At 37.0% G+C, this 13362-nt stretch overlaps 1 protein-coding gene across 1 annotated transcript; it reads left to right on the top strand.

Moving 5' to 3' along the window:
- The first annotated feature begins 431 nt into the window (after nt 1-431).
- LOC108665653 (sortilin-related receptor) lies at nt 432-11579 on the top strand. The gene is made up of 15 exons (XM_047880710.1): nt 432-528; nt 1102-1189; nt 1721-1831; nt 2096-2203; nt 2986-3096; nt 3535-3645; nt 4738-4785; nt 5221-5337; nt 6996-7106; nt 8765-8872; nt 9057-9182; nt 9515-9625; nt 9964-10071; nt 10940-11518; nt 11551-11579. The coding sequence occupies exons 1-15, from the start codon at nt 523-525 to the stop codon at nt 11577-11579; spliced, it is 1872 nt and encodes a 623-aa protein (XP_047736666.1). The 5' UTR covers nt 432-522.
- The last annotated feature ends 1783 nt before the right edge of the window (nt 11580-13362 follow it).

A 13362-nucleotide genomic window follows, 5' to 3' on the forward strand; every position in this document is an offset into this window, starting at 1 on the left:
TAATTTTAATTTTAATGAATCGTGTTATTATTATAATGAAACAAATTAATATTATCAATGAATGAGTAAAGATTTTGCGTATTCGATCCAAGCAAAAGTATTCTCAAGTAAGCTTTTAGGTTCTAAGGAACAATAATGAAGTGTTATTTAAAATTATTGTTTAATTGTATATCATATACCCACATTAAATACACACAGTCTATAACATTCTGAAAATTTATTAATGGAAACCGCTTCAAAAATAGCAATAAATTTAGTATCAACACTCAAAGTTTACGTTGACCATGATAAAAAAATGATTGACTTATAACTGGGCTTAAACTAGAAATTATTTGATCATTGATTTAAATTTGCCGGTGGTCAAGAATTTCCATTATTGCTAGAGTACGTAAAATATGAGATGAATGAGAAAGACGTCGAATTTTTTTTTCAGTCAAAAAATAGATCAGATACATGAACGAATAAAATTCGATTTATTCTAAATAAATGTTCTCCTAAATTCAAAGGCTCAATCGCTGTGGAATGAAGGTAAGAGGTTGATTTCATTCGATTTAATTTACAGGTTTTTTTTACTTATCTGTAATTTTTTATCTAATTTGTCTAAAATAATTAAAAATTACTTGTTTACTATTAATTAATCATTATTACTATAAAAAGCTATTGAGAATTTACTTATTATTGTATCACGTTTCTTGTTACCGCTAATCATAAACTTTTCCCGTTCCTCCCGATCTAGAATTTTCGATTTTTCGATAAAAAGTCTTGCATTTTTCTTGCATGTTGACCTAGATATCTTTTGTTGCCATGATTGCGATTTTGACTGGAATCTTTAAACAGCTCAGGGTTGATCCATTGTGATCAGTAAACACTCAGGGAAATGAGTGAGATTTGTTCCAGATAACAATACCTTTTCTGCCTCTATGAGTTATCCTGACTCAGTTGGGCTCGCTAAATGGGCGGATCAGTGCTACGTGCAGAAAGTGAGTCATTATTTGCACAATAGAGCCCTTAATTTTTCTGAGTGAAAAGAATTCCTCAGGTTGTTCATCGATACGTTCGTTAAAATTTAATTAAACATTTCTCACAAATTTTTCGTGACAGCGTCTTGTTGGGAACAACTGTAGGCTGCTGCTGCTCCTGGCACTAATTTTCTCAGCTGCAGCATCGTCGCTCAGTGGCATCAAGTCTAGTGAGTGATCAAAGTAGTTGCAACTGCTACTGTATTTTGCAAATCAAATATTCATCTAAATTACTGCACTTAAAACAAATCAAATTTGTTCAAATCCTTCATAAAATTCACAAGAGTTTAGCAAAATTCTTACAACATGTCGCACATCTTCATCTTTGTTGGATTCTCAGATTTTCTAGCTAACAATAAAATGGTTACGAATTAAAAATTTTGAAAGTTAATTATTAAATTAACATTCGTATTCTTGAGCGATAAATTTATAACAAACTTCTTATATGATTTTAACAGATAAATTTACTCACTTACCGTCATGAATTCCTATAACATCACGCGCAATCCACAGTAGCCGTGCTAGTTGTCTCAAAACTTGTCAAGTGCTGAAACAAGTTATCACTTGTTGCAATATAATCCTGATAGTCTAAATTAAATGATATGACGTCATTTTCAAATCATTCACACCACAATAATCTCATTGAGCCGTTATTTTGAGCCATTAGGATTAAATTCCAATTGTGCTTTAAATTCACCCAGGCAACTGCAATGAAGACCAGTTCGAATGCGTGATCAGCCACCGATGTATTGGCCTAGCCTTAACGTGCGACGGCTATAATAACTGCGGCGACTACAGCGACGAACGAGACTGTTAGTACATAAATTAATTAAATTAAATATTTAGTACAGCCAACTATATTTATCCCCATAAATCTTAATCTTATCCCCATTTATCTTAATGCCACACCCGTCTGCGCTGACTACAGGATTGAAAATTAATATCTAAACATGGAATATTCAGTAAATCTGAGAATATTTATGAGCGTCAAAATTCATGACAGTAGTTTATGTATAACGGTCTAAATGCTACTGACACCTACGTAGATTTAGTTACTTTAACATTAATTTCAACAGGTAACTGCACCTCGGAACAGTTCAAATGCGACAATGGCATGTGCATTGATCATCGGATACGCTGCAACGGATACGACAACTGCGGAGACTTGAGTGACGAACGCGGCTGTGAGTGATGCATGTTTACATCCGACATTATCCGGATGTAAATGTCCAGATCGATTATATTTATAGTTCAGTGATAACCATGACCGTTATGCAAATTTATTTCAATTCTCGAGAGTACTGGAGGGACCGAGTCGAAATGTGATTCGACAGGGACCGAAGAGGAGCTCGATGCTGCGGGTTGCTGTCAAAGGGCCGTACTATCAAAGATCAAACTACTATCAAATCGTACTCTGTCACTTCTACTACCGTTCCGTGACTGCTAATACCGTACTATCAAAGCTGAGAACCAATCACTGACGTCTTTGCAGGCAAAACCTACCCATGGTTGAACAATATAAGGTTGACCCTCGAGGGGGTTGACCCTTCCGTCTTCTAGTTCAGCTTTCTGGTTACGTCACTGAGATTGAGAAACGTAAACAATCCCGTCATTCCCATGACGGATTGATTGACGGGTTTGATCGCATTTCGGTGATTGGTTAATGCCCGTGACGTCACTGAGATCAGTGACATCACCGAGGAACAACAAACTACATCCGCAAAAATGAGCTTCTCATGAGTCAACCTTATACTAATTCAACCATGAAAGCTACCAATCACAGATGAGAAAAAGGCCTCTACGTGTACTGACAAATTTTGATAGTACGGTCCTGGTCCTTTTGTACTATTCTGAGCAGGAGTAGATTGGCAATGGGTACTAAAACTATACACTGTGCAGTACAACAAGTACACAATTTAATCTATGATAACATAAGGTTGTCAAACAATTTTTAATTGCATTTCAGGCAACTGCAACGCCGAGCAGTTTGAATGCGAGAACATAAGCATGTGCCTGTATGAAGCAAACGTTTGTGACGGTTTCAACAACTGTGGGGATTACAGTGACGAAAAGGACTGTGAGTGATTACTGATATTTATTAAAAAGTCGACCAACTTACTGTAAAATTATGCCAAATTATTGTTTTGAAGCAAACACAACATTTTAGAAAATAAATCCTATTTTATGATATACATGGAGGTTTTCGAGCATGCTGATTCGATAGTATTAAATTAAACAGTTAATCACAGAAAATTTTGGGATTACGATATCAATTTTATTAATATATAAATTAATATTATTTATATATTATATATTATTTTTATATATTAGACCATATTAATTTTAGTAAGCGGACGGAGTATATCAGTTTGAAAATAGGTGAATAATTTTCAGCCGTAAATTTAACAAGTATTTAATGTCCATTTAATGAGCGGACAGAATATCTGTCTAAAAATTATCGATTTATTTTTTGTTATAATTTCGTTTTTTTTCACTGATATCTCATCCTTTATAGGCAACTGCACCTCGGACCAGTTTGTGTGCGTGAGCTCCGGCATGTGCGTTAACCAAATGTATGCGTGCGATGGTATGAACAACTGCGGCGACTACAGCGATGAACAAAACTGTACGTCTCAGAAAATTAATGTAATAAAGTCTGAATTTTGTAATAAAAAATACAGTGGAGTCCCTTAAGTCGACCGATATATAGAATCGACATAGTATGAAATTGATGCAATATTCATACAAAATCGAGACTCAGAAATAAAGTTGACTGAAAAGAGGAAATCAGCTTCAGTTTGCTGCCTGTATCAGCGCAAGAAAGTTTTAAGACTCTATACTTTGATTTACATTGAGCTTCTACGCAGATTTGTTCACTAGAAATTACTTTACAGGGAAGGAGACGAATTAAAAAATATATATATTTTAGTTCAGAAAAAATTTCTGACTGGCAATTTCAATTATTTATTATGGTATAAATCGATTCAGAAGTCGACCTTTTCAGAAGCAGACGCTCCTCCTGGAAATGATTGTCGTCAACTTCCGGGGTTCCACTGAATTTTTTAATGTAAAATACCAGATTATGCGAATGAAACGAAATTTAAAAAAAACCTAATTCATTTTAAAGGATCTAATTTAAGTAGTATAAACCAAATGCGGGAGAGAAGAAGCATGACTCCAAATATGGCGCACAAGTGGACTATGTACAAGCTGAAAAAAAATGATTACGTAGCGTAGTAATTTACCGAGTGTGAAATGAAGTTACTTGTTACATAAAATTAAAATTTAAAACTTACCACAATTATTCGAAAAAAAGAGGATGCTAAAAATTAATGACAATATTCCATCAGTAAAATGAGCAAAATACACATAGAAACTCCATAAACTCCTTAAAACAAACACTATTAGTTTTGCCCCACTTGTCCCCCTTCCGATCTTACTATTTGATATTGACAATCCCGTCTTCACATTTTATCAAGCAATCCTTGCATCTCATTTGACGAAACTTCTCCTCTATAAGGCTGAAAGTACAAATTATGCATGAGAAAACGATGTTGTGGTGAAATAATCTTTAAATTGTATTAGTGCTATAAAGTGTATTGATTCAGGCTTTAGTGACAGCATTATTTTAATATTATATCTTCGTTTTTCCATGTAGGCAATTGCACAGAGCGGTTCGTTTGTCAGAATAATGGTATGTGCATTTCTTTTCGGAAAGTGTGCAACGGCCACAACGATTGCGGCGACTACAGCGACGAACGAGACTGTGAGGAATGAAAATATTGCATGAATTAGTCTTAATGTGATAGATTTTAAAACAAGATTTCCAATCTTCGTTATTATATGTAGATACCAATATTTGATATATCAAAACTAATTTGTGAAAGTGATGAATTCACGTGAGAACTGATATGAGAAACGAATAAAAAAATGTATGGAAGAATTTTGTAATTCATCCTTTCATTTTCGTATTTTTTAAAGGGTTGAAAATTATTGAACACCATTATTATCATAGATGTCTTTTCGTTAACAAATTCACTCATCATAACATCTGAAATGAACACATTCGTTTAGAAAACGTTGAATTCGTAGAAAAACCTATCCACAATTGGTAATTAGTTATTTTAAATTTATTATTTGACGTAACCGTCATTATATAGATTATATATATTTATTTAAACATTATATTTACATTAACCAGGTAACTGCACGGCCGATCAGCTAGCTTGTGAAGACAACGGCATGTGCATTGATTGGATCTTTGTATGCGACCGACACCCCAACTGTGAGGACGGCAGCGACGAGAGAAACTGCACGGGTATCCGCTCCCATGTGACGTTGAAATAACGTTGATTTAGCGCTGTTTCAACGAAATCAAATCGTAATCAAATTTGTTTCTGCTATGCGAGTTTGTTCGGCTTGATCTCCCCTTTCTGTTGAGTTTCACGGGAATTATGTCCCGGCAATGCATGCGCTATATTCACTTACTTTATTCTTTATTCTTTCATACACAGAAGCAACACAGCACGACTCAATAGAAAGAGAAAAAAAATGCTATTTAGAAATAAATGCTTCCAGGTGAAAGGCCTATACAAGCTATAAAAAAAGCTTCGCAGGCGTAATAGGTGACGAGTATGAACGTAATAGTGGCAACAAGTACAACAGAAATGAATAAAAATATTAAATTCTAAAGTAAAGGCAGTACATAAGTAAATTGTCACAAGAAAAAAAACTATATGATAAACCACGTTAAATTAATATTGAGCAAGAATATGAGCACGAAATTTTGTCTTTAAAACGGATTTAGAACAGTTTATTCTGAAATCATCAGGCAGTTCATTAAAATGTTTTACACAATTAAAAACAGTACCATTTTTCTCTATTTCTAAACGGACCGGTGGAAGGTTGAGACGAACGCCTCTGGTATCATGGAAATGATGAGGAACAAGAGGATCAAAAAAACTTTCAGAGAGACGCTGATCATGAAAAAGTGCCCTATTCATAAACTGTAAAAGCTTAAATTTATACATGCCGTCGAATTTCAGGATTTTTGACTGTCTATATAATTCATTGGTACGAATCAATGGCACATAATTAACATATCGAACCCTATAAGGATTGACCGCAGTGTCCTGTTCATCAACGTGATAACCGGTTTTTTTGAACAGATAGGCACTCCACCCCATATTACAAGGGTATTAGAAAATTTAGATAAAAACAACGAATAGAAGAGCGTTCTTAACGAGGAGAAAGTTAAGACACTTGATAGAGCATGTAACACTCCATGGGCTTTGCTAAGTCCCTGGCAAACGGAAGTAATATGTTTTTTAAAAGACATTTTATTGTCAAGGATTAAGCCTAAATAACGAAAATCGTCAACCCATTCTAAAATTGATCCATTAAAAGTGATTTTCCTAGGGGCGACAACAGGTCTAGACGTAAAAAGCATCAGTTTAGTTTTATCGGTGTGTGCCACTAACTTATTTACTAACAGCCATCTTGACAAGTCTGCTGACAGATCCGAAATGCTATCACACGCTTCATCGTAGGTACCTTTCGAGATATAAAAAACGGCATCATCAGCAAAAAGCTTGCAGTTCGCATTGGAAGAAGAGGCGGTATCATTTATGAAAATATTAAAAATAAGAGGCCCCAGAACAGAGCCCTGGGGTACTCCAATCGTGATTGGTCTTGAGGGCGATTTGTACTCGCACAATGAAACATATTGTTCCCTATTGGTTAGATATGACTTTATACTATACTATATTCACAGATTAAAAAAAAAGAAGTCTAGTCCAAAGATTTTATCAACTCGAAGAGTTTTCATTTTCATTAAAATCAAGTTTGAATACGCTGACAGGGTCATGTTCAATTCTATGAAAACTTTATCTGTAAATCGTACACTTGTTTCTTACTTCATTCGAATATAAGATGGTCTCTAATTCATTATTAAATGATGAATTTTCTCACTCTCAGGTCTCTGCACGCACGTTGAAGTGCAGTGCTCGAACAGGAACCAATGTATATACGAGTGGGAGGTGTGCGACGGCTACAACAGCTGTGGCGACTATAGTGATGAGCAGAACTGTGAGTGATGTTAAAGACAACAGCTGTGGCGACTATAGTGATGAGCAGAACTGTGAGTGATGTTAAAGACAACAGCTGCGGCGACTATAGTGATGAGCAGAACTGTGAGTGATGTTAAGACAACAGCTGCGGCGACTATAGTGATGAGCAGAACTGTGAGTGATGTTAAAGACAACAGCTGCGGCGACTATAGTGATGAGCAGAACTGTGAGTGATGTTAAGACAACAACTGCGGCGACTATAGTGATGAGCAGAACTGTGAGTGATGTTAAAGACAACAACTGCGGCGACTATAGTGATGAGCAGAACTGTGAGTGATGTTAAAGACAACAGCTGCGGCGACTTTAATAATAAGTGGAGGAAATCATATGATCTTCACCACATGACTGCATTCATATCCTATATCATACGACTGACGTCACCTTCCACTAAAATTAAGCATTAAACTGCGTGTGATGCGTTCTTTTTGATATAAATTATTAGTTCAGCATCAACCGTGACAGTAATATCGTGCGTACAAAGAAATTTTTTTAGAAACCATGGTCAAGTAACTTAGATGTGATTATTTGGTAACAACTCACACACTCTGAAGAAATAATGCACTATAATGATTTCGACGCTATATAATAATTAGAAAATTGATAATAATTTCTTCAGAACAAAACATAATTTGATCTTCTGGTTTCTTCAATTCGCATTTTCAAAATTTATGTACGAAGGTATATAAATATGTACGTACAATTAGCTGCGTTTGTAATACTGTAACGATGAAAAAACACTTTTTTTCAAATAATATTAATGTACTTCGTACCGTTAATTTATCTATTGTGTAATCAGTTTCGTAAATTACGTATGATTTGTGTGCTTCACGTGCATGATACACCGTCCTGTTTCACATACGGTGAAATATAAAAAAAACCTGTGGTGTATAAGCCACTTTATATCTTTGCGTTCAACTCAAAAATAACTTATCAACTTATTCAAGAACGAAAATATCTCACTAAGTTTATTTCCAGCCTCGAAGTTGCTGTGGGCTCACACCAAAGCCAACTAGGCCCAAGCATCATCATTTATATTTATGGCTCGTGATCGTCCATCGACTCAACTTCTCGGCTTTCAAGGGTGCAATTAATTAATGTCCATTGTAGTCAACCATTTAATAATCCAGGTTTAAGTCCAAGCTCTGAACTTTCCTGAAATCAAAAACTAAGTATAAGAAATGCTAAAGATACTTGTTGAGTATTTACAATGATAATACATGTCTACTAATACATACTTATTGAAACAATATACACTTCATAACTATTCTGAATAATATTTACACTTGACAGTCAACACTTCAACAGCCTACAGTAACAACAATATACACACCTCCTTCACGACTCCGTCCGACACAATGACTAATCTAGAGCTCCTAAAGTACGGACGTTAACGAGATGTTGGTTTCCTCTGAACATAAAATTATAGAATTCAATTGTCTTATTTAAAACCTTAACAAAGTCTTAAAAATGATGAAATTTAGGCTAATAATAATACTAATAATTTAATCTAACCTCAATTTATAAAAATTCCTCTTGTGAATGATTACAGAACATCATGATGACACATTTTACAGCAATTTCTATATATTTATTTTTATCCAACTTATTTTCTGCCAGGCAACTGCACAGATAAATTCGTGTGCGAAGATAGCGGCATGTGCATTCATAATTTTCAAGTATGCGACGGCTACCTGCAATGCGACGACTATAGTGATGAACGAGACTGTGAGTGATGAGGACTCACTTTAATCTAAAATATATTAAAGTGAGATTCAAATGATTTGAAATGTATTTTGCTATTGGATCAATTGATTTACGAGAAAGTCAACTTACATCAAGGTTATAATGATAATTGAAAAAATAATTATCGACTTTGAAGTATAAGTAATTTGAATTCATTACTTACTAGGTAACTGCACTACTTATGAGTTCAAGTGTGGCAACGGCATTTGCATTTCTCAATGGTATTTATGTAACGGGTACGACAACTGCGGAGATAATAGCGATGAACAAGGCTGCCCGACTGTGCTTCCAGGTATGATATGTTAATGTTTTTTTTATACAAAGAACATATTCTTGCCAATTCTAACAGAAAAATTCGCCGAGTTAGGTTTTTAAGTTAACCCTAGAAGGGTTAAACTAAGGGCAGAAGTGGTTAATCCAGGTCAACCCTTTCTACATAACAAATCTTATACACTGCACCTCACTAATCACGTTAGTATGAATAATACATAGATAAAGAGAGTTAATATGTGCTTTCTTTGACCTCTTCTCATTAGCTATGATATAGATATATTGTTAATAGTTATATTAATCAGTGGAAAACGGGTTAAATTTTATTTAGGCCAGACGTATCCCGATGTGCAGGAGAATGTTACCCGTGGTTGTTCACATGCGAGAACAACGGCACATGCATTCCGGCGGAGTGGGTGTGTGATGGTGACAGCGATTGTGAAAATCGAACCGATGAAGTGAATTGTGAGTTAGAAATGCACTCAAGAGCGATTGTTTATGCGTATTTTCTTGCAAGAAATGACGCGAAGCCTAAATAATTTTATTTATTCTCGAGGACTTCCCACCAGGCAAATGACTTTAAAAATATTTAATTGACGTTGATTCAATTAAGCAAAGTTTTTATTCACGTCGATTCAACGTCAGATTCCTGGCGGGTTGGTCCTACTCATTAACATATTATCCTTATGCGACAATTACCCGCATTAAAATCAAGTGCTGTTTAAAAAATTATTGAATAATGAAATAAAAATCTGAGTGAATATTGTTTTCTAAGAAAAATATCATAACACTTCCTTGGCCAGGTACATGCACTTCGGAGCAGTTCGAGTGCGACAACGGCTACTGCCTACGGCCGTGGTTGAGATGCAACGGCTACAACGAGTGTGGCGACTTTAGCGACGAGCAGAGCTGTGGGTGACGTTTATGTGGGAAATATAACATAACATAACATATGTCGGCGCTGAAGTGTAGGCCTGATGTGGCCTGTCACCGATTCTCTTACGGTTGATGATCAAAGACTCGGGGCTAATTTTAAAACAAAAGCAAAAAAGTGTTGAAATTAATTCAACGGTGCACAAATACTAAGAAAAAATACCAAATTATAAAGTCATAATTGGAGTAAATTATAGAATGAAAGTTGACTGAATGTTAGAACGAATTAAATTTTTTCGTCCAATTTCTGTTATTTGTTAGATGAAATCCAAATCGTTACCTTTTCGTAGCTATATGACAAGATATTTGTACCAAACATATAGCGCATATAACATAAGTTGACAGGATACTTGTACCAAACATGTAGCGCATATGACGTAAGTTGACAGGATACTTGTACCAAACATGTAGCGCATATGACAACCAAACATGTAGCTCATATGACGTAAGTTGACAGGATACTTGTACCAAACATGTAGCTCATATGACGTAAGTAGACAGGATAATTGCACCAAACATGTAGCGCAGGGACGCAATATTTTTGGAGAATGGATTCAGTTGTTTTTTAAACTTGAGTCGTAATGAGTGTCCGGTGGAGAGATTCACTTAATATAAACGAAAAATATATGCTTCTCCAAAATCAAATAGACTTGTTTAAAATGATAAGGAAATCATCCATATCTGAGTTCTCGATTTTAAATCAGTCATGTTAGCCCCCGACAGATGCACTGCAAATCACTTCGTGTGCTTTGTCAGCCCCTAAATACATTTGTTTTGAATTAAATAAGTGAAATCATCAAATTTAGGCAGTTAATTTTGACTGGATTCTCTTAATGTCCTTACCAGGCAACTGCACGGCAGACCAGTTTGTGTGCGAGGCCAGCGGGATGTGCCTGAACGCGTGGAGTTTGTGCGACGAAGTTGACGACTGCGGCGACTCCAGCGACGAGCAAAACTGCGCGCAAATGGAGGATGGCGGTGGAGTGAAGGATGGCGGGGGAGTGAAGGATGGCGGGGGAGTGAAGGATGGCGGGGGAGTGAAGGATGGCGGGGGAGTGAAGGATGGCGGGGGAGTGAAGGATGGCGGGGGAGTGAAGGATGGCGGGGGAGTGAAGGATGGCGGGGGAGTGAAGGATGGCGGGGGAGTGAAGGATGGCGGGGGAGTGAAGGATGGCGGGGGAGTGAAGGATGGCGGGGGAGTGAAGGATGGCGGGGGAGTGAAGGATGGCGGGGGAGTGAAGGATGGCGGGGGAGTGAAGGATGGCGGGGGAGTGAAGGATGGCGGGGGAGTGAAGGATGGCGGGGGAGTGAAGGATGGCGGGGGAGTGAAGGATGGCGGGGGAGTGAAGGATGGCGGGGGAGTGAAGGATGGCGGGGGAGTGAAGGATGGCGGGGGAGTGAAGGATGGCGGGGGAGTGAAGGATGGCGGGGGAGTGAAGGATGGCGGGGGAGTGAAGGATGGCGGGGGAGNCTGCGGCGACTATAGTGATGAGCAGAACTGTGAGTGATGTTAAAGACAACAGCTGCGGCGACTATAGTGATGAGCAGAACTGTGAGTGACGTTAAAGACAACAACTGCGGCGACTTTAGTGATGAGCAGAACAGTTAGTGACATTATTACTATTGAAATTTTTAATGAGATTCACCTTGAAAGTTGCGGAATAATCAGGATCGTAGAACCATCAAAGTATAAAATTATTTTTCTTTGCTCTGATAAAATAATTACATTAGAACTTGTTGCATGATTTGCTAGTGTCTTAGGTAAGAGCTCCGAAGTTCTTATTGCCCTTTCTAAAATATTTATAACGCAAGTTATAGGATTTAGCCTGTACTTGATCGTCACGCTTAGTCACTCAGTGTAGAATCTTGAAATTCAGTAAGACTATTTTATATAATCTAAAATGAATAAATTAATTAAAATTAAATCTCTAAATTAATCTTCGTAACATTAATTAGGCTAATCACCCGACGATTTGTAAAAACTCTCCGTAAAGTCAATTATATATCACGATACATTCTATACAGTTATATTATATATTCAAGAGGAAATTATTGCTAATGTTATTTACACTAGTTTTGAACTCTACCAGGCAACTGCACTGAGAAATTCGTGTGCGAGAACAGCGGCATGTGCATTGCCAGCTGGCGAGAGTGTGACGGATATAACAATTGCGGCGACTACAGTGACGAACGGGACTGTGAGTGATTGATTTAAATTTAAAAGGAATTAGTTTTAAGACAAAAATATTTAGTGACTACATCTTTATTCTTACCCTGTTCATATACATTCTATATAGAATTGTAGTAAATTGTATTCCCCTTGAGTTTCGGATTTGACTCCATGAATTTCGATATTACAATCGTAGAGTTTTCCTTGGGAAAAATTAGTCCAAATTTGATAGCTAATTTTGTCTCCTAAAAAAGTGTCCAGCGATTAAATTCGCATTGTACCCTCCCTCATTGGAATGGGCTAAAAACACTGTTTTTGATCAGTTTGCGCCCTGGAATGATTAAGGAATTAACAAAAATGTAAATCACTAAGTTAGAATAGAATAGAAGAATAGAAGTGTCGGCACTGAAGAAATAGGCCCATGGCCTGTTGCCGTTTCTTGAATTTTTCGTGACTTGATTCACAAGGGATCCGGCCTTTGGAACCCGATCTTTCCATAACTGACGATTGATTGAGATAGCTGCTGGACTTATTGCCTGATCCGTAATTTGCTCGGCATTTTAAGACTGAACATATGCTCCTGCATAGCTTCGTCTAGTCTGCTTTTGAAGATGTTCATACTCGGAGCGTCAACGATGCTATCAGGGAGGCTGTTCCAAATGTCGGTGACTCGAAGCGAGAAGAAACGTTGTCGCATTGATGTGTTACAACGCAGTTTTTTTAGTTTATAGCCATGGCCCCTGGTGTTGGTTCTTGTTTCAATTTCTATTAATCCTTCTGGGACCTTGTATAGGCCAAGAGTATACTTGTATGCTTCAACGAGTTCCCCACGCAGACGTAGATAACTGAGGCTTGGAAGCTTCATAATCTTTAATCTTTCCTCATAGGACTTGCCTTTCAGGCCCGGAATTATCCTTGTTGCACGTATTTGAACGCCATCTATTAAATTTTTGTCCTTTTCAAGTTTCGGTGACCACACGACGTTTCCAAACTCTAGGTTTGGGCGCACGACAGCAACAAACAACTGCTTCATCGCTTCTGCATCTAGGAACTCGAAAGAGCGTCTGATCAGTCCAAGTCGTTTATTGGCTTTATTAAT

Source organism: Hyalella azteca, unplaced genomic scaffold (assembly GCF_000764305.2).
Source record: "Hyalella azteca isolate HAZT.00-mixed unplaced genomic scaffold, Hazt_2.0.2 contig5981, whole genome shotgun sequence".
Lineage (NCBI taxonomy): Eukaryota > Metazoa > Arthropoda > Malacostraca > Amphipoda > Hyalellidae > Hyalella > Hyalella azteca.